General features: G+C 33.9%; 1 protein-coding gene across 1 annotated transcript in view; it reads left to right on the forward strand.

The window, feature by feature from the left end:
- ADAMTS20 (ADAM metallopeptidase with thrombospondin type 1 motif 20) overlaps positions 1–23,122 on the forward strand; it is a 191,162-nt gene that overhangs the window by 102,454 nt on the left and 65,586 nt on the right. The window contains exons 16-25 of the mRNA XM_054664337.2: positions 1,564–1,656; positions 5,365–5,537; positions 5,685–5,814; positions 11,093–11,219; positions 12,631–12,841; positions 12,973–13,137; positions 14,578–14,742; positions 14,846–15,136; positions 15,907–16,068; positions 17,693–17,869. Of these exons, the coding sequence (XP_054520312.2) occupies positions 1,564–1,656; positions 5,365–5,537; positions 5,685–5,814; positions 11,093–11,219; positions 12,631–12,841; positions 12,973–13,137; positions 14,578–14,742; positions 14,846–15,136; positions 15,907–16,068; positions 17,693–17,869 (1,694 nt within the window). The remainder of the gene's footprint in view (positions 1–1,563; positions 1,657–5,364; positions 5,538–5,684; positions 5,815–11,092; positions 11,220–12,630; positions 12,842–12,972; positions 13,138–14,577; positions 14,743–14,845; positions 15,137–15,906; positions 16,069–17,692; positions 17,870–23,122) is intronic.

A 23,122-nucleotide genomic window follows, 5' to 3' on the forward strand; every position in this document is an offset into this window, starting at 1 on the left:
TGAAAAACATAGTACATTTTAGACTCTGATATTTACAAATCTCGGTTACTAGATGATTTGATATATGATTTTTCTAGTTATTTCTTGGGAGCTACACACATTTGATTCCCTTCTATAATGCATGGCACATACTTATTACAGTCTGTATTTACTGAAAAATATTTTTTCCAGGATAAAGCCACATGAACCAAATTAAGATCAAATATGTAATCTTGTGAAAATTGTACTGTGCATTAATCAGTTTGCAAATAGAACAACGCGTTAAACTTATTTGCAAGGTCTGATTAGCATTTGTCACATTTCTGCCCCCTGGTGGTAGCCTTCATCTTGTCACCTTTGCAATGCCTTAGGCTTGCTTTCTTGAAAAAAATATAATAAATAGTAAAGATATAAATAGTAAAAGTAATGGGTGAGAATATTTTATAGTGAAAAGGAGGTTAATTAAAATTATTCTTGTAGGTCAATAACCTACAACCAGTAGGCATATAGTGTATACCGAATCATGAAACTATTTCTTATCGTCTTACACTAAAAATGTGATGCCTTAGATATAAATAAGTCTGCTCTAAAACACATGCAAGATAGTCTGACATTAGGGTTGTAAATTTAAGCTCTTTTTGAACTGTCTTCTTAAGTTAATTCCATATTTATCAAAGGTAGTGTATGAGAAAAATTACTTTTTACTCATGGTGCAGTTAACTAGGAGGAAATCCTAATAAATAAGGAAAAGGAAAAACTTAGAATAATATCCTTAGAGTATAAATAATTGTATATTAAAAAACCTGCGTATTTGGACAACTATGTAATGTGAGTGTTTTTAGTTTTCATGAAAATGTTTTTTCTTAATGTATGTTAGATAAAATGTTTCCTCTTTTGAGCAGTGCCAATGTCGCTGAATTTGGCCTCATAAAATGGAAATATTACATTCATTTCACTTGAGTAAACTTTTTACTTTTCTCATAACAAGTTTATTAGTATTCTTGTAAAAATAATGTAAAATTTGGGGAATAGATGAAGGGATTCCTGCTTATACTACAAACTAAAACTTGAGCTTTAAACTTTTTCTTTTTTATGATTTTTCAATAATGAAATTGAAAAATTTCATTATTTTGCTGTTTACTGAGTCTGTGTGAATATATCATAGCAATGACCAATTATTTTAATATCTCCTGGACTTGTGAATTGTATTTGAAATCTTCTATTTTTTTCCCAGTATAAAATATAAAAGCATTAACAAAGCTTAAAAATGGGTATGTGTACTAAGGGTCTCAGGAGCTAAAATACTAGCTTCATTCCATTCTATATTAAGAATATTAGAAGTAGGAAAAGATTAGGAAAAGTTAAGAATCTTAAACTCTGTTTCTTGACAACAACCACTTTTTCTCAATCCTCAGTAATTTGTGTAAGGTACTGACTCAAAAGGAATAACCACTGTGTAATTTTGTAAAGACCCAACAAAATGAAGTCTGACTATGCTATTCGAATTTTTCATTCATTCAGCAGTAATAACCTCTGGGCCATCTGCTTTTTGTGAAATTTAACATATGTAAAATTATATTGCAGGTTATAATGTTGTTGTAAAGATTCCCGCAGGAGCAACAAACGTTGACATTCGTCAGTACAGCTATTCTGGACAACCAGATGACAGTTACCTTGGTAAACATTTCTCGTAAACAACAGCCAGTATGTGGCTCATGTGCAATTTCATGGAAGTCTGTAGTTGATGTGAATTCTTGGAAGACAACAGGAGTCCCTTTAGCAAACATGCAATTTCATTTCATACTGAGCTTAGGGCTCCCTATACATATGTTCTTAAGCACTCAAAAATGTATTACTTAAAAAAAAAAAAACTTAATGAAATTCTGAACAATAATTTGTTTTCAGTTTTTTTCTCGTGTGAGTATTTTAGATAACCAGAAGTTATATTCAATTAGTTGCATGTGTATTTAGAATAAAATTCTCTTCTATCATTTTGTCTAATATTAATTATAGAATTCTTTGGGGTTAAATGTTTTAAATAATTTTCTTAATTTTTTTTTTACTATGTAGCTAAAGTATTTAAATACAGTTTTTTAAAAGCTCTTGTATTTAAAAAAGTCAGAAAAAGAACTGTGGTTTCACATTTTTATATGTTAATGAATGTAGTCACAGTATATTGTCTGTTAGCTATTTCTAAAGTATAAACTTAATTTATGTTATTTATTTTTAGAAATTAGCTTTCAGGCTTAAAGAATTTCACTTTAGACACAAACATGAAAATGATGCTTTAAAAACCTTTTCCTTCTGCCTGTGAAATATCTTAATAGTGAGTTATCTATAATTCACCAAGCTGGAGTAGGTAGGCAACGGTGCAGAGCTGATATTGAGAAAGCATCTGCTGTACATAAATAAGATGTGAAATATTGACTCAAATAATTAACTTATGTAACTGGCAATCTGAATCTATAATGAACAGCCTATCTCAGGAATTGCATTTGGAACTATAAAGCCAAATGTAAGGGGAACAACTGCTTAATGAGTACAAGGTTTCCTTCTGGGGTGAACAGGTTTTGGAACTAGATAGAGGTGATGGTTGTACGTCATCGTGAATATACTAAATGCCATTGAACTGTTTGTTTAATGATGGTTAATTTTATATCAGTTTCACCTCAATACAAAATGCAAAATATTTATTAAAATCAAACATAAATAGTTTGATTTATTAGCCTTTTACATTTAGTTGAAATTCTTTTCCTTGTGCTAAAAATATTGCTTCAGTACATTTACATAGATATATGCTACCATATTGGAGATACATAATTTAATAGGTATCTCTTAGATTCCAAATGTAGACAAACATATCTTTCTGGGACTGGATCACAGGTTATTCTCAACTTTAAAAATTAGAAATGTTGGCCGTGCATAGTGGCTCATGCCTGTAATCCCAGAACTTTGGGAGGCCGAGGCGGGTGGATCATCTGAGGTCAGGAGTTCGAGACCAGCCTGACCAACATGGCAAAACCCCGTCTCTACTAAAAATACAAAATTAGCCTGGCATGGTGGCGCATGCCTGTAATCCCAGCTACTCGGGAGGCTGAGGCAGGAGAATCGCTGGAATCTGGGGGGCGGAGGTTGCAGTGAGCTGAAATTGTGTCACTGCACTCCAGCCTGGGCAACAAGAGCAAAACTGTCTCAAAAAAAAAAAAAAAAGAAATGTTCACCAATAAAGTATCAATATACTTTGTGAGAAAATTATAAACGGAAATATCAAAGTCTAAATTGAAGTGAGTAAAATAGACATGTGATGTCAATAGAAGGAATTTTTAAAACATTTATGTTTATGACGTTTGGTAACTAAAAGTAGTGATGTGTGTAGACTTTTTTTCTAAGCCAGAAAGGTTTTGTTTATTTCCCTTAAATTTAACATAACCAATAATCCCTTAAATAGACCTAGCCACATTTGATAAAGCGCAGATTCTTAAATAGAGGAATGTCTATGTCATAGACTAAATATAGAACTTTATTTGTTCCTCATTGAATTCAGCGTAATACATAAAGACAGTTATACTAGTCCACATATACACAGAAACACCAAATTTATTTTACAATAATCCCTTCAATATTGCTTTTTCAGAGGGGTATTGTATTTACATTAGGAAGTTAGCCATAGATAATTGTGCGCTTTCGGTGAGGTTTCCTGGAATGCCAAACAAATGTTTTCTGGAAAGGTTATTATTCCATTGAAAAGTATAACTTAAGCAAGCAAAAAAGTATTTGATTAATATGGGGGTTTTCTTAGTGTAAAATTTTAGGTATTACACATCCTCTTGAAAATTAAAAATAAATAGCACAGTACTTTACAATTCACACACTTACAAACATTTTTCAAACTTGATCCTGATTAAAAGACTGAAATAGAAATTTTTATTATTTCTATTATGCAGTTTAGGAAACTGAGCATGAGGTTTGTCCAAGATTACATAGACATTAATCACAACAACTTAAACTTAAATCCATTGTTTTTATCCCACATTGATTTCTTTTTACTACGCATGATTGTGGGTGACATGTAATTTTATATTTAAAAAGTAATGTTACTAATTACATACTATATAATTGTCTTCTCTATTTGTATATATATAGTATATAAATAAATATACACACATATACACATATACATATTCTATAGGTATATATTAATGTCTGTCACTGGGAAAAAGAGAGAACAAGAAGGGGACATGAACAGAGAAGGAAATAGGAGTATTATTCTGAAAAGCAGATACCCACGTATGTGTTAACAGGGATAGAGGGCTTTTCTATAGAAGATCTAGACGTTTGTATAGAGAATGGCATAGTCATTGCATGGCCTTCTAGAATGTTGACCCTAGAGTTTTTTTTGTTTTTTTTTGGAGACGGAGTCTCCCTCAGTCTCCCAGGCTGGAGTGCAGTGGCGCGATCTCAGCTCACTGCAAGCTCCGCCTCCCGGGTTCACGCCATTCTCCTGCCTCAGCCTCCGGAGTAGCTGGGACTACAGGCACCCGCCAGTAGGCCCGGCTAATTTTTTTTGTATTTTTAGTAGAGACGGGGTTTCACTGTGCTAGCCAGGATGATCTCGATCTCCTGACCTCGTGATCCGCCCGTCTCGGCCTCCCGACCCTAGAGTTTTAAAGCTTTGTACCTTTTTTCTAAGATAAGCATAAATGGAATGCTGCAGCAGTCTGGCTGCTCCTTCTTTCCCTACCATTGATGACCAGGATGATTGAACTAATCTGTCTGCTGGGGTCATGACTTCTTTCTGCTTTCGCACTGCTTGTTCTGAAGCTACATACCTCATGAAAGAAGATGACCATCTGAGATAGAAAAGTATAAAGGGAATTTATTTTAATATCTTTGGCTGATGTGCTGAAGTTACCTAACATTGTTAAAATCCCACATTACAGTAAAATAAAGTTTATTTCCTCAACATTAATTTACGTTTGCATTAATTTCAAAAAAGGATTTGAACTTTAAAAGTTAAACAAGGCCAGGTGCGGTTGCTCACGCCTGTAATCCTAGCACTTGAGAGGCCGAAGCGGGCAGATTGCCTGAGGTCAGGAGTTCGAGACCAGCCTGGCCAACATGGCAAAACCCCGTCTCTACTAAAAATACAAAAATTAGCCAGGCGTGGTGGCGCATGCCTGTAATCTCAGCTACTCGGGAGGCTGAGGCAGGAGAATTGTTTGAACCCAAGAGGCGAGGCGAAGGTTACAGTGAGCCAATATCGTGCAACTGTACTCCAGCCTGGGAGATAGAGCAAGACTCCGTCTCAAAAAAAAGTTAAACAAGTGTTTTCTGTATTGTTGATTGGTGTTACTATTTCATGAGTTATGCTTTATTCTTTTACAGCATTATCTGACGCTGAAGGGAATTTTCTTTTCAATGGAAATTTTCTTCTAAGTACATCAAAAAAAGAAATCAATGTGCAAGGAACAAGAACTGTGATTGAATACAGTGGATCAAATAACGCAGTTGAAAGAATTAATAGTACTAATCGACAAGAGAAAGAACTTATTTTGCAGGTAAATTCTCAGTCATCAGTAATAACACTTAGATTTAATTATATTAGTAAACTACTGGTTAAGTGCTTAACATTATCAAATATAAAATGATGTCTTAAGAATATATTTTTATGTATTAATTGTATGTTCTTTTATATTCTTATTGAGGTGTTGTGTGTGGGTAATTTATACAACCCTGATGTACATTATTCCTTCAATATCCCTTTGGAAGAGAGGAGTGACATGTTCACATGGGACCCCTATGGACCATGGGAAGGCTGTACCAAAATGTGTCAAGGTACGCTGGCATTCAATAAGGGACAAAAGACTGACTGTGCATTCTGGCATCATTTTGGGTACTTTTGAGTCTTGGTTGCCTATGGAATCCTCCCCACTGTCCACACACATATCCCACAGACATACAAAGGTTTTCAATCTTTTTTTCCTTTCTACTTTTTTCACTAATTCTTTCTGTTTCTTATACTTAACAGCAATATTTAATGCTACTCTTTTCAACCTTCTCTATCTATTACTGTTCTTTTACTTTCCCGTTCTCATTCTCTTTTTCACGGCCACAGAAAGTTTCTCTAACTTATATATATCCTGCTTCCTGGTGAAATATCTGCCTTTTTTTCCACTCATCTCCACACAGTCTTTCTCAACAACCTGGCTTCCTCTTTTATTGTTGAGATATCAAACATTCTTTTGTCTTTTATTTTCCTTCGCTGACCATGAGAAAGTATAATTGTATAGATGGCATGAAAAATGGAAAGAAATAGAGTGGGAAAAGGAGCAGAGTGGGAACAGCAGGGCAATTTATAGTAGGGAAAAAAGTGGAAAGACTAGAGTCTGCAGTCTGTAATTATGAATATTTAATTGTGTAATATTATGTTGAATGCAGTAAATATTTATTGAGGGAATATGCTCAGATTATTAATAAGATCCCAATTCTGAATTCATGTTTTATTTTAGTGCTTGAAACAGATGCATGAATATATATGTTAATTTATTAATAAAATGGTAAATGCAGTACTATAGATACCCACAGTGTGGACCTCAGAAAAGGTGGAGGGAGCAGTTTTTGAGGAGACTGAAGCTGAAGATAGAGAATTTTGTATAGAATGGAAGAGAAGTTTTCATGAAGAATAGAGAAACAGCTTGGGAATTAGGGCAGGAGTGGGTCAGGGCAAAGGAAGCTCAGAACCATGTGGAGATGAGCTTATCTTAGAAAGTGGGCAGCCAGAGGCAGTGACCAAAGATGGTGAGAATGTGAAGAACAGTCTACCATCTGACCTGACGAGGTGCCAAAGGAACTGTGGTGCCCTATTCAGGAAAAGGCACAGTCTTGGTCCTGTGGCATCTGGACAGTGCTTCCCAGAATGATTTCATGGGAACAAATGTTCCTATTTTAGCAGTGTCTCTGTGGAGGGATACAAGGAAATGATGCAAGATAGACGGGGATAAATGCTAGAGGTAGAAAACACAGAGCTTTGGTTAACATAGAAGAAGGAAAAATTTATTTTGACAGAAAGGTCCTGAATATCCTTTTAGAAGATAATTGGAATTTGGGGAGCTGGGATCAGCATTCCAACTTGAGTGGGTAAGCTCATCTGTGACCGTGGATATAAGGAGCTAGAAGGAGAAATTTCAGAAACAGGAGAATGAAGGAACATTTTAAAATGCAGTGAACACACAGAGAATAACAAGATTCAAAGTGGAAGTTTGGAAAAACATGGTGGGAGACGATTTGGGAGTCCAAAGCATGAGAGTTCTCTTAAACAATCGCGTGCAGGGGAAAAGCAACTATTATTTCTTTTACCATAGAGTGAACTCTGATTATATTCCCTTTTTTGTGTAATTTTTTTTAGTTTCTCTAAAGTTAAAGTTAAATTCCCTCTGTTTTGCTTGTTTCTGTGTACTGAAAGTTATCAGTCCTCAAGCTTTTTGTCAGAACTCTACATTTTGTCTTAATATTGTCAAGCATATTATAGAATTTTTCAATTTGATTTTTCTTTCACTTTTTCTTTACCTTTGGCTACTGTGGCCCTCTTTTCTCTAATTTGTTCATGTTGTTTTTTAGGCTTGTTTAATGACTGTCATTTTGAGATTTCCCTTCATTATTGTCTTGGGAATTCTCTTCAGTATTATGTGTTAGATTCCCTGTTTTCTAAATCCTATCAGTCCCTCTTTTTGATTTACTTCTTTCATTGGGTGGAACATATCCCTCAGTATTTTCTTGAGAAGAAAAGAATATTTTTGAGACCTTTCATATCTGAAAATGACATAACTATATTCTCACGCTCGATCAATAGTTTAGCTGGTATAAATAGAGAATGTTTTTCTTTAGAATTTTGAAGGTCTTGTTTTCTGGCTTGTTTTCCAATTTCATGCTGTCATGCTTGTACATGACATGTTGTTTTCTGGAAGTTTTGTGGATCCTCTCTTTAATTCTAGTGGTATGAAATTTCAGGACAATATGCCTTGATTTGTTGTTTTTTCATCTATTTTTTCTGGGTAATTAAGATGCCATTCCAATTTGGAAACATAAATCTTTGTCTTGAGAAATTTTATCATGTTCTTAGATGACTTTCTCACATTAACTTTTCTCTTTTATCTTTGGGAAACTAGTATTATTTGGATGTTCACATTCCTAAACTGATATTTCTTTTCTAATTTATTCTCTCAATTTCATTGTTTTCTTAATGTTTCTTCTCATAACATCTTGCTTTTGTTTTATGAATATAATACCTTCTATCATATCTCTGAGTGTATTAATCATAGTCTTTAAGTTTTCTTCTGCTCCCTCACTTATATGTGTTTCATCCTAGGTCTATTTTTTGTTTGTTTATTTTACCTTTTTTGTGTGTGTTAGAGGCTTTCCTAGAATGTCTACTGACCTTGCGCTGTTTGTTCATATTTTAAAAGTACTAAAAGTCTTATTGAAAGTCCTCTGTGGGTCAGACAAGTTAACTAGAAGTTTCATTATAGAGTAATTTGGTCATTAAGTAGCCCTCTCATATGTCATTGGAGAGAAGTCTCAAATGTTATTGTCAATTGATCTTTTTTCTTGAGTTAAACGGTCCTGCAAGAGAGGAATTCTCTCGTCTTCTGATTGTCATGAGGGTGCTGCGGGATAACAGAAGTTGGCATGGTGCCAGCAGGAGATTGAGCGCTGAGTGGGCTGGGATCACATCATTCAGTGTGGGGAATTTTATTTAGCCACCTTGTTTCAGTAGAGTGTGTTCCCAGCTTTTCTCAGCTGTGTCTTATGCCCTCAAGTTCACTTTTTCTAGAGCTATGCTGTGCAATATGGTAGCCGCTAGCCATGTGTGGCTAATCTATTGAAATGTGCTGTAAGTGTTAAATGCATGCTAAATCTGGAAGACTTAGAATGAAAAAAGAACGTAAAATATATTATTAATAATTTTATATTGATATGTTCAAATGATCATATTTTAAATATTTGGGGCTAAACATAAAGGTTATTAAAATTAATTTAACTTTTTTTTTTAACGTGACTACTAGAAAATATAAAGTTCCAGATGTGGTTCACATTCTGTTTTCATTGGATAGTGCTTTTCTCAACTAGGAAGCTAGTGGTCTAACCATTCTTTTAAAATACTTTTCAATTAATTCTTTATTATTTTAGGCCTACCCCTCACACATTCGCCCTGTCAGAGGAACCTGGTGTTTTCCATTCCTGGGCCTCTCTTGGGTTCTATGTCATGAATGATTTGTTGCTTATTTACTTTCCCACTTTGCAGGCTTAGGTTCCAGCTTCCTTGGCTCTGTTAAATAGTTATTTCCATCTACTTTTCATATTCAAAATTTCATTTCCTTGCTGTTTTTTTTCTTTTCCTTTTTTTGTTCTTTTACGTTTATGTGCTTTCAGAATTTCTCATAGTCATTTCAAAAGATATTGAGAAAGGAGCAGAGATAACATATATAATCATGTTTAGTTAACTGGAAGCACAAAGTTGAACTTTGATAAAACAGAAATTTGTTCATGTCACTGACTGCTTAAACTCTTTACTGTCTCCTCATTGCAGAAAGCATAAAGTTCAAATGACTCTGGTCAGTTATGACCACTTCTCTTAGTTTGCTTTTGCTGTAGTTATCCTGCATGCAAACCACCAAATCTTAATGGCTTGGAACAATAAAGGTTTATTTATTGCTCATGTCATGTTTTGGCTGCTAATTGGCTATGGGTCTACTCCAACTTGGTATCTGTATCCATGTTTTTTTTTTTTATAGACTTTATTTTTTTATTTTATTTTTATTTTTTTGTTTTTTTTTTTTTTTTAGAAATGAAGTCTCACTCTGTCGCCCAGGCTGGAGTGCAGTGGTGCGATCTCGGCTCATTGCAAGCTCTGCCTCCTGGGTTCACCCACCATTCTCCTGTCTCAGCCTCCCGAGTAGCTGGGACTACAGGCACCCACCACCACGCCTGGCTAATTTCTGTATTTTTAATAGAGACGGGGTTTCACCTTGTTAGCCAGGATGGTCTTGATCTCCTGACCTCGTGATCCGCCCGCCTCAGCTTCCCAAAGTGCTGAGATTACAGGTGTGAGCCAACACGCCCGGCCTAGACTTTATTTTTTTAGAGAAGTTTTAGGTTTACTGAAAAATTGAGTAGAAAGTACAGAAAGTTTGCATATTCATCTTTCTTCCCTCTGCCATTCTCCTCCACACTCCTCTATTATTAACATCTTGCATTAATGTGGCACATTTGTGCAATTGATGAGCCAATTTTGATGCATTATTATTAACTAAAGTCCATAGTTTACATTAGAGTTTACTATTTGTGTTGTAAATTCTATGGTTTGACAAACGTATAGTGACATGTATTCACCAATATAATATCATACATAGTAGTTTCACTGCTCTACAAATCTCTTGTGCTTCATCTATTTATTCTTCCTTCCTTCCCCCACAACTGGTGACAGACACTGATCTTTTTATTGCCTGTCTATGCCTTTTTTTCCCCATGATTCCAGGCTGAAAGATCAGCTGTATCTGGGAAATGATGTTCTGGAGGCAGAGGGAAAAAGGAAAGAGAGCTGGGTGGGACTGGAATAGGTCACATTCCTTTTCAGTCGGTTGATAAAAAGCCTGATGCCAATCAACAGGAAAGAGTTCTTCCCCTACAGGAAGTTACTATAACATTGCAGCAATAGAGAGTGCAATCCTCTTATGGGAAAATGGGAGGTAGCTGAGGTAGCTGATGGATGACAGTAATATAGTGTACTGTATAGCAACAGTGCTGTCCTTAGCTACTCAATTATTCACCAACAACCACTCTATCCCACTATAGTGAATTTCATTTTACTCCAATGCCTGTCCCATCTTCTGTACATCTCTTCATTAAGCAAACTTTCAGTCATTCAGGATTCAGCTTACTTATTATAAAAAGTCATTCCTCACTAGATTAATATACTAGTATATCCTGTATGTTGCATTGGAAATTTTTACTTGCTTAGCTGGCTCCTTTAAGCTATTAGCAGAATTACATAATTATGGAACATCTAACTGTGAATTTTTCTTTCATTTTTTATTTTCATTTGACTTTGGCCAAGGTCTTCAGCGAAGAAACATAACTTGCATACATAAGAGTGATCATAGTGTTGTGTCTGATAAAGAATGTGACCACTTGCCACTTCCATCATTTGTTACTCAAAGTTGCAATACAGACTGTGAACTAAGGTAAAAGAGAAATAATATGTAATATAATCAGATTAATAAGTGAGCTAAGATCAAAATGTCTAACACAGTGACTGACACAGCGTGGACATGCAATTATTACTCATCATCTGCCATGCCATGAAAAAATTTCAGGCTCACTATTTTATGGTAAAACTCAGTACATAATTGATTTGAATTTTCATTCATAGTATTTTCTGAATACCAGTATATAGGCCTCAATATTTTGTGTAGAAAAAGATTGTAATTTTGTCTGTAAAATAAATACAAGTAAACTGTTATCTGAAAATGGATGGTTTAAAGATCTGAAACAATAAATTTTTTAGCATGATTCTTTACTTTCCACTGAATTAATGAACCAGTAAACTTCTGAAGTTTGGAGAAATCAAATTGATTGATTTCCTTGACATTCTATCAGTATTTTGTCCATTAAACTTTAGGGAAATTGATCCTAGATCATGACAGCAAGTTTATACTTCTAATTTAAATTTCTTGTTATTTGGTTTGTGTGTGTGTGTGTGTGTTTGTGTGTGCATGTGTGTGTGTGTGATTGGTCTTGTAGTGACATGGTATACAATGAGTCCATCTATCATATTTATACCTTTATTTTTAGCATTGTAGCAGGTGCCATTTAACATTCAGGTATGGCCAGAACCTCTTTCACTTGATGAGAATTTCTATATATTTATGATGTTGGTTGAAGACATAGCAGAAGCACAGTAGTAGAACTGCCTATATAAGTTGCATCCACTACATAGTAGTAAAAGGAAGCACAGTGAAATTCTTGAGATGCTATTAGGGACGGAAATGAATTCCGTGAATTCTGTGTTTTTTTATACTGGTGCCCTCACATTGATGAATGCTAGACTACAATTGGGATAATTTGGCTATAACTAACATTTTTACTTGTGGAAAACATGTTTTACCTGGAAACATGTCTAAATATAGATTACAGGAATGAATGAGAAAGTGTAGTGTACTTTACAAAAACTAGTTAACTATTTAAATGCTTTATTTTTATTGATGTAGTCAAATTCCTAGATGTTCCCTGGTCATAAAATCAAAATACTTATAGAGGATTGCATGGGGAGAAACTATCTGATTGGCAGTCAGATATGTTCAGTTATTATCTTAAATCTGCCACTAAGTAATTGGGTAATCATAATCTAAACCAGTTGTTTTCAGAGGTTTTTGAGGAAGCTTGGGGTTCCTTGGACACACCTCCAAAGCTACCACCAAGTGCTGGCATGAGGTCGGTAGTATAATGCTGGCTTCCTGGCTGCAGACTGGTTTTGTTTTTTGGTGGTTTGTTTATCAACTTTTAGGATTTTAAAAACTGAATGCATGAGTGTCTCTGAATCTGTTTTTAAATTATGTAATATACCTCCTAAGTATAGTAACATCTTTTTTCAAGGTGGCATGTTATTGGCAAAAGTGAATGTTCATCCCAATGTGGTCAAGGATATAGAACCTTGGACATCCATTGCATGAAGTATTCCATTCATGAAGGACAGACTGTTCAAGTTGATGACCACTACTGTGGTGACCAGCTTAAACCTCCTACCCGAGAACTATGCCATGGTAACTGTGTCTTCACAAGATGGCATTATTCAGAATGGTCTCAGGTACAATAAAAATGATTGCTTAAAAAAAGTTTCCCCTTTCTTTCTAATTACGTATTTATGTTACTCTGAAGTATAATTTTGTTGAAAATCTGATTTTTTTCCATTAGTTACCACTTTTTTTTTTTAATCAGTGTTCCAGGAGTTGTGGAGGAGGGGAAAGGTCTCGAGAATCTTATTGTATGAATAACTTTGGCCATCGTCTTGCTGACAATGAATGCCAAGAACTGTCCCGAGTGACGAGAGAGAATTGCAATGAATTCTCCTGTCCCAGTTGGGCTGCTAGTGAATGGAGTGAGGTACATTAAACACATGAGGCTTGGAACTATTAAAATATTGTGTTAGTAAAGCTTTGTAATCTAAGACTTTACAAAATTTAAAAGTGCTTAAATTTATTTCATCATTTTGTAAATAACTATTATCAAAGCTGTCAGAAATTTATAAGACAGGCCAGGCACACAGTGTCTCATGCCTGTAATACCAGCACTCTGGGCAACTGAGGTGGGCGGATTGCTTGAGCTCAGATGTTCAAGACCAGCCTGAGCAACATAGTGAAATTTAGCTGGATGTGGTGACACACACCTGTGGTCCCAGCTACTCGGGAGGCTGAGGTGGGAGGATTGCTTGAGTCTGGGACGTGGAGGTATCAATGAGCAGAGATTGCGGTAAGCTGAGATTGGCCACTGCACTCCAGCATGGGTGACAGAGTGAGAATCTGTCTCAAAAAAAAAAAAAAGAAATATACAAGATAGTTTGTCTTTATACTATTTACAGTATCTGACTAGTAATAACACTAACTGAACAGAGCTGTGTACTTACACCTTGCTCATTTATTTCTAAACTTGAGACCGCTTTATTACCAACTGTTCTCATAAAAAAGATGGCACAATGGCGACATGGTTCTTGGACCCCAGTAAGTGAATTTCTTTAATAGATACAGTGTTTCTATTATGGCAGCTTTTAGACATCAACAAAATGGTTGCTAGAGATTTCACAAATTAATGTATACATTTATTCTCAGGTATTTTGATGGCATCAAAGAAGTATAGGGTTTAGAATTAGGAATTAATGGCTAAGTCCTTTGCCTTTCAAGAGCTCTGTGTCTCTGGACAAGAAATTGAAGTTTTCTGAGTATATTTTCTAATCTTCAAAATGGGAATACTAATAATACTTATGTCACAGGTTGTTATGAGAAGCAGATTTAGTATTAGGCTGTATCGGCTTTTATTTGAACTACAAACATTTTCATGTTGTTTTTCTACACTGAAAGCTTTAACGTATGTGGAGTATACGTTGCTAAAATCTTGTAGAATATGTATTTTTAAGCTTCATATATTCTCTGAATATTTTAATTATGGAATTATATCTATCTGTTACTTAGATAGTAGTAGATATTATATATCAAAATTATTTTTATTGATATCATAAGATTCTCTTACCTAAAATATTTTCAGTATCTTTAATTTTAGCAAATAACTAAGCATTATTTTAAATCATTATATTTATGTATTATTGAAATTACTATACATTATTTGTGAAATTTATGATCTAAACTGATTGGAATATTCACTACCCCATCTTTATTTGACTCAGAAGTGATGTCAGGTAATATTATCTATAATAATTTAAAATTTCTCAAGAAACTGGATGTTTTAGAAATGTGAGTAACAGCTATGTAAAAGGGACATGGGTGAGGTACTACTGTATAATGCCTGGATACAATTTGATTTCTTAAAAAGTGCTCCGTATCTTGTGGAAGAGGTACTCAAGCCCGCTATGTAAGCTGTCGTGATGCTCTTGATAGAATAGCAGATGAATCATATTGTGCCCACTTACCCCGACCTGCTGAAATATGGGACTGTTTTACCCCTTGTGGAGAGTGGCAAGCAGGGGATTGGTCACCCGTAAGTATTCTTATGAGAAAAAAAGAAAATGAAAAATTTAAATATATTTGATATTCAATATAAATTAATGTTGTATATTACCATTGGCTAAATTTTTGATCAGTGTTCAGCTTCTTGTGGCCATGGAAAAACAACTCGACAAGTTTTATGCATGAACTACCATCAGCCAATTGATGAGAATTACTGTGATCCTGAAGTTCGCCCTTTGATGGAACAGGAATGTAGCCTGGCAGCCTGCCCTACTGCACACAGCCACTTTCCTAGTTCCCCTGTGCAGCCAAGCTATTATCTAAGCACGAATTTGCCATTAACTCACAAACTTGAAGATAATGAAAATCAGGTGGTCCATCCATCAGTCAGAGGAAACCAGTGGAGAACCGGACCATGGGGATCAGTAAGCCATCTTTATTGAGTTATATTAATTCTGTAATTTTGTTATATTACATCCTTTTAACAGGTATGTATATGATGCCATCAGTACTTTAAATGCTAAATTTATTTCAAGATCAATAGTTTAAATATTAAAAAGATTAAGCGTCTTTGATGCTCATTACAAATGCTAGAGTTCTTATTGAATTATGCACTAATGTGTTATTATGATTACAGAGGAGTGTACTATAAAACAATCTGATTAGAATTCATTGTAATAAAAACAAAAGAAAATGCTTTAAGGGGTAAGGCTATAAATGTTTATGAATAAACCTAAATCCCAAAATTATTATGATAGCAATACAATAAGCTGGTATAAAATCATGACAAACTACAAATGGTATAGTTTTAGTTCCTATTTTACATAACATTCATAATACAAAATAAATAAAAACACCAGTGTAAAGTTAAGTAATTTAATACTGTCTTTTATTCGTTTCTAGTGAGACCTCAAAACTTTAATTTCTTTTTACTTAACACTTATGATAGAAGTGAAAATTGTTTCCTAATGCAAACTTGAAAGTCCCACCTTTTCATCAACAAATTCTAATGAAGCTCCCAGTATAACTCAAGTGTTTTGACAGATTTTCTCAGTTCAAATTGTGATTCCAATGAAGGAGATTCTAATGTAGGGTTTGATTTTGATTGAGTCAATGCTGATTTTTTTTTTTTACCATGTAAATTCATGATGTGGAATCCGCAGTTTGTGCATATTTTGTGTTTTATTCTTGTCAGTGCTCCAGCAGTTGTTCTGGAGGTCTTCAGCGTAGGGCTGTGGTCTGCCAGGATGAAAATGGACAAAGTGCTAGTTACTGCGATGCAGCCTCCAAGCCTCCAGAGTTACAGCACTGTGGTCCAGGGCCTTGTCCACAGTGGAACTACGGAAATTGGGGAGAAGTAAGTCATAATATTTTCCAAACTTGTGAGATTATTACATCTCTGAAGACTGAAAGTAAAAAGCATCTTATACTGTTCAATAATCTGATTTCACTATACTATGTAGAAAAAGAATTTTTGTTTTTTTTTGTTTTTGGAGACAGGGTCTCACTCTGTTGCCCAGGCTGGAATGCAGTGTCGTGATCTCGACTCACTGCAACCTCCACCTCCCGGGCTCAAGCGATCTTCCCACCTCAGCCTCCCGAGTAGCTGAGATTACAGGTGTGTGCCACCATGCCTGGCTATTTTTTTTATTTTTAATAAAGATGGGAATTTCACCATGTTGACCAGGCTGGTCTCAAACTCCTGGCCTCAAGTGATTCTCCCGACTAATTTTTTTTTTAATTGAGTGATTAAACCATGTTCTTTTAATAGATGTTCTGTCATGGTTTAGGTCACTCATTCATGATTTTAAAAATGCATATTCTAGATTTTTCAGCAGACTCTAATATGCTAGGCAATATGTCTTTGAATTACTAGTATCTTTCTAAAATTGGTTTATTCTCTTAATTTCTTAGAAAATTAGGTTGATATAAAAATAGAAAACTAGAATAAAATATAAAGCATGTTTAATCCTATTACTAAGTTATGCATTTGGCAAATCTTTTTCTTTAAGCCAGATAGTTGTCAGTTATTGAGCACTTGCTTCATGCACTGGCACTCTCTAGGCACTGGAAATAAAAAGATAATTTTTTAAAGTCACTTTTAATACTAACCTCCTTCGTAATGTGGAATGGTAATAAATAAGAAGCAAAGATTTCTATTAGCTTTGGATAAATAAAATGAATGACTTAATTAGTCAAATGTTTTTGCTTAATGATTTTTAGCACATAATTTCTGTTCATTGGGAGTTTGAAACCATGTTTTTAAAGTACACCCAGACCAGGTGTTAATACATATCAAGCACATTTTTAAGATACAGTTTTACTGTTTTCCAAAACGAAAGTGCTTCTATTTCTGAGTTTACATGCACTTATTTTGAAAATTCAAATTATATGTCCAAATAGAGATACAAACTTTTAGCAAGATTTGGTATATTTCCTGCCAGGCTTTTGTTCTGCATGAGTTTTAGAAATTGGTTCACATTATACAGCTGTTTTGTTATTTGCTGTTTTTATATTATATATACTGAACATTTCATGTTTATAAAATTAGACGTACCTTATTATTAATAGCTTTCATGGTTACTTAGTAACCTGTTGATTGGATATTGTACATTATGTAATTAATGCTCATGACTTAGATAAATAAATTTTGATTCTGGCTTAACCTGCCAACATTATCTTATAGGTCCTGGATATCTTACTGAAATATATTATGATACTAATCCTCAAAATCTGGTCAATTTTTAAAGTCGTGGAATTGAAACTTTGATTTATTTTTTTGTCTAGGGGGAAATGTTGATAATTATGAAGTAATTATAAACTTAAACGCTACCATTACTAGAGTAACATTACTAGAGTAAACTAATTATGTTAAAATTACTAGAGTAAACATAATTACTAATTATGTTTAAACATTGAATGAAGCAATACATTATTCTCTTTAAAACCACAGTTTTGAATTTTCCTATTCTTGTTTTTAGTGTTCACAAACATGTGGAGGAGGAATAAAATCAAGACTTGTAATATGTCAATTTCCCAATGGCCAAATATTAGAAGATCACAACTGTGAAATCGTAAACAAGCCACCTAGTGTAATACAGTGTCATATGCATGCTTGCCCTGCTGATGTGTCATGGCATCAGGAACCATGGACATCGGTATGATAGCACTCTTGTTTGTTAACATGTCATACTTTAAAGTTTGAGTCTGAGTGAGGGAGAGTTCATTGTTTTTCTTTTCTTCGACTTTTATTTTACATTCAGGGGTACATGTGCAAGATGTGCAGGTTTGCTGCATAGGTAAATGTGTGCCATGGTGGTTCACTGCACAGATTATCCCATCACCTAGCTATTAAGCACGGCATCCATTAGCTAGCTATTCTTTCTGATGCTCTCCCTGCCCCCCACACTCCTCCCCCAACAGGCCCCAGTGTGTTGTTCCCCACCATGTGGCCATGTGTTCTCATCATTCAGCTTCCACTTATAAGTGAGAACATGGAGTGTTTGGCTTTCTGTTCCTGTATTAGTTTGCTGAGGATAATGGCATCCAATTCTATCCATGTCCCCGCAAAGGACGTGATATCATTCCTTATTACGGCTGCCTAGTATTCCGTGCTATGTATGGTATGATAATATTCTTATTCTTTTTTGTTTTGTTTTGTTTTGTCTCTTTTGCTTTAATTTATTCTCTTTATAAATTGTGGAATGCATACACTTTGTCTTCTCCAGTTTCTTTTTAAAGTATATCATTGGCCCTCTTGGTTTGTGTTTTGAAATTTGATAGTTTGGAAGAGGAATCTATTTAATTTCAAGTAATGTAACATATATAATAGTTTTTTTATATATTTATTTTTTAATATGTGAACTTTGAACCATACTACTGTTCTAATGGAAATATTTTTCTCCGTTTTATGTTTGGCTTGCTGTCAATTAATCAGGACTATTATATTATTTACGTTTATATATAATGTTGATGTTGTGCTTGTAAAAATGGCAAATTAAGGCTGTGTCTTGTTTAGGCATATAATTATGTGTGGCTTTCATCTGTTGGTATCCATAACTGCTCCAAAGACCAAATAGTATTCTTTAAAACTTGTTTTTTGTCATTATCCAACTTATTATTTTGTTTGGAAATGTGAAAATATTATGTTTAAAAAAGTAGAGAAATTTACTTCCATAACATAACTTGTTTACAGTTTTTTACATATGTCATGCAAACGTTTAATTTATGTAATAATTTATATGATTACGCATTTCTCCCACTTTGTGGAGTTAGTGGTTTGGGAATATTTTAATTTTCTGGGTTTTTATTGGAGCCATAGACAAAACTCATAAACTTTGTTCATGAATGATTATTTAGTAGCCTTCAAATATCTTTTTTTGAGGAGTAATTAATATATAACTATATTGAAATAGGCATTTTGATTACCATTGATATTTTAAATCAAGAATGACCAAGTACATTTCCATTAAGTGAAAAACTGATTTGAGTTTATAATCTATTTGTAATTAAATTCATAAAGCTATGTGGTTCTTTATTTGAAAATTAGTTATAACTCCAGTTTTATAACCAACCCTTGATGCCTGCTCTTGTTTGGTTTTGCCCTACCCAAACATCTTTATAATAAGATGTAAACCCAAGTTTCAAGTCATGTTACTTGAAGAGTAGGTCAAGCTCTGGTTCAGGCTGAAATTCATCTTTATAGTCAAAGTGTGACTGATGATATTAAACAACAGAACATTTTAACTTTATAGGAGGATCTTAAAGTGAAATTGCTGCCTCAAAGGACCATCATCTTGTGGGAACTAATGAAAAACATATTTTGCCATGGAAAGCACTCACATATGTATTTAATAAATGTCATTACTGACCATCTACTATATCCTAGGCACTGTGATCCAGAGACAATTGAAACATATTTCTTATCCCTATGGAGTTTACAGTTTACTTGGGGAGATTTGAAATACTATAAGAACTCACTATAAAAAGATATTTTTTATTAGCTATCTTAGATTGGAAATCTACTTTCTGCTTACTATGTCTCTGTTGCATTTTCTTTCATTTTATTGGTTTTAGTTTGCAAGCCTAGTTCTTAAGAAGACTATGGATTACTTTCTTGGAATTTTTTCCCAATTAGGAAAGCAGAATCCTAACTGCTAATGAGATTGAATTGTAATGGCATTTGTTTCTGAGCATAGACGTTTTATTTTCCCTACCCATTCATGACTTCAATTCATCAAGCATTAAACATTTACTTAGGTCTCATGCTTTATACTAGATACTGAAGCAATTAAAATTAAGTGTTTGTGAGTCAGATTCTCTGTTTTAGAGGTCAGCAAACTATGGTCCAGGTACCAAATCTGGCCTGTTGCCTATTTTTTAAATAAGTTCTATTGGAACACAGTCATGCTCATTTGTTTATGTGTTACCTATGGCTGGTTTTGCACTACAGCAGTAGCATTGATTAGTTGCAGTAGAAACTCTGTAACTCACAAAGCCTGAAATATTTACTATCTGGCTTTTTCTGGGAAAAGTTTGCTGACCCCTGTTCTATTTAATAAACATTATAATGCTTTTAAGTTTAGCATAAAAAGGTACTTAGATTTATAGAATATTAAAATTACAAATAATTCATTCCAGGTCAGTTTTAGATGTTTTTGATCCTTTGATATTTTACATTTTAAGGTTTATCAACCTTCTCTACATATCCACTGTGATATTCATGCAATGTTTATGTAAATGTATCTACTACTATATTCCAATATATTTTTGTTATGCTATTTTTTGTATGTAAATTATATCACAAGTGAAAAATCTGAATGCTCATTAAAGTCCTCTGTATAGATGACTTTTCAACCTCACAAAAACAAATGACCAAGAAAACAATAATCACAGATTGCCAAATAGTAAGACAGATGTGCAGAATTCTTTAGTGTTATTACATGTATACCCAAAAGGAGTTCATTGAATAATTCATTCTTTGCACTATGAAGAAACGTAGTATTTTTATTTTTTTGATAAGTTGTTGAAGATATTGAAGTTTTAAAAATCACAATAAAGGTTTGTATAGAATGTTTACAATCATATTTACTTTTTTATATGTATGAAGTACTTACATATCATTAGAGTGACTGGATTTCTTTTATTATATGAAGCATATTTATTTGTTAAATTAGCCTTTTATATTAAATGGGTTTAGGGGATCTGAAGTTCTGTTGTCAATACCAAATATAACATTTTACCTCTTTCAGTGTTGGTGCATATTAGACAAACTTCAGAATAGCTTATTAGTGTATCAGATTAATATTCTTTCATGGGTAACTTTAACTTCAACAGATCCTGTTAACTAAGTAGAAAATTAAGAGTGTGTATGCATGCGTGTGTGTGTGTATGAGTGAGTGACATGAAATCTCAGAACATTTTTCATTTTAAAGCAAATGAAATGTGAAATGTAAAATTATTTAAAATATTATTAGAAAGCTTTAAGATACATTTAAATTTTCTTCATGTTGTAGAAAGTCTTGTGCTGTAATAAAAAAAGGAATAAATAAATCTTAACCTATGTTAATTTAATGGCTACATTTTTGGTGATTAGTCAGCGTGAAATGATTGTATTTTAACCCGTTTATTAGTGGGTATTGTGGCTTTGTGCTTTATGTCATTCATATGTATGTTGTATTTTTACTCCTTGCACTTAAAATGTTCTGAGTCACTGAACAGATCTTATATTATTAATATAAGGAATGCCTCCTTTCTTTTGGTGGTGTTTTTCTTAAATAACAAACTGTTAATTTCTCTTATTAAACATTTAATTGTTGAATAGTATATGTTTTCATAATTGTATTTAGTTTATGTATAAGCTACTGTATTGTTTACATAATATTCTTGTTAGAAACTAACACTGGGATTTAAAAGTATAAGACTTATTTGTTAGCAGTCAATTTTTAAATACTGTGAATTTTTATAATTTTCTTTTTATATATTATAAACAATGAATACAAATTAATGATGTAAGCAAATTTATTTAATAAGTTAAAAATAGATATGCTTATGACCAAGGTAGTCTTTAAAAGGTGAGTAAAAGTTTTACTTTTCTCATTCATATATAGTAAGGGACATTACGTGTAACACAATTCAACTAGCAAATGCTCTTTAAGTAAATTCATATTACTTAACTTATATTTTCTCACTAAGTTTCATTTTAGAAGTTATTTATTTTCTTGGAATGTTTTTATTCCTGACATAGAATGAAATCATATTTGGTAAACAAATAGTGGGTATTCAGTGTGCTTTGGGAATGATGACTATCCAACAGTAGTGAAGAGAATATATATTTTTTTATTTTTTGCCTTAAAGATTGTTTTTCCTCACACAAAAAAAGAGAAAGTTTTTTTTTTTTTTTTTTTTTTGGAAATGAAAGCTTGCTACTTGAACCCTAAATTCTGGCGCATTCACTTTGTGTTTCTTCTTTAAAAAAATGTCCTTCTGAAACATTGTGCAGAAAAAAATATATACTGTACTAAATCTATTATATGATATAATGGAATGCAACAAATAGAAGCACTGTCAGAAATGATCATGTAAGCCGGGCATAGTGGCTCATGCCTGTAATCCCAGCACTTTGGGAGGCTGAGGCGGCTGGATCACTTGAGGCCAGGAGTTTGAGACCAGCCTGGCCAACAGGGTGAAACCCCCGTCTCTACTAAAAATACAAAAATTACCTGGGCGTGGTGGCATGTGCCTGTAATCCCAGCTACTCTGGAGGCTGAAGCAGAAGAATCGCTTGAACCTGGGAGGTGGAAGTTGCAATGAGCCGAGATGGTGCCACTGCATTCCAGCCTGCATGACAGACCGAGACCCCATCTCAAAAAAAAAAAAAAAAAAAAAAAAAAAAGGAGGAGGAGGAGAAGAAGAAGAGGAAGAAGAAGAAATGAGCATGTAGTAGCAGCAAACACCGGTAAATCTGACATTTGTCCATTTGAAAAGAGCACTAAGGGTCTGAGCAAAGGGTGTTGGGCTCTGCCTCCCCCTGTAGCTCCCATTTAAGAGAAATGCACTCAGGAAGAAACTGCCTCTGTTGCTCCTAAGGCCAGCAGGAGCCAGGCAATGTGTAGGCAAATAGTTTCAAGAAACTGCCACTTCTTTATGTTGACTTTGTAAAGTGGAGTGTTCCGTGAAAACATAGTAATTGTTTTCTTAAATTTGAAAAAGACACAAGTATAGTAAACAGGTTAGAAATATATTTTAAAAATAAATTTTATAATATACTTCTCATAACAATTAAGTATTTAACTAGTATTTCTCCATTTATTATGTTTTCTACTGTATCTTTCTAAAGTACATTCATTGATTCTCCCCAAAAGTATGAGTATCTACTACATATTAGACATCGTAATGGTCACTAAAAATAA

The sequence above is a fragment of the Pan troglodytes genome, chromosome 10, assembly GCF_028858775.2.
Source record: "Pan troglodytes isolate AG18354 chromosome 10, NHGRI_mPanTro3-v2.0_pri, whole genome shotgun sequence".
Taxonomy (NCBI): Eukaryota; Metazoa; Chordata; class Mammalia; order Primates; family Hominidae; genus Pan; species Pan troglodytes.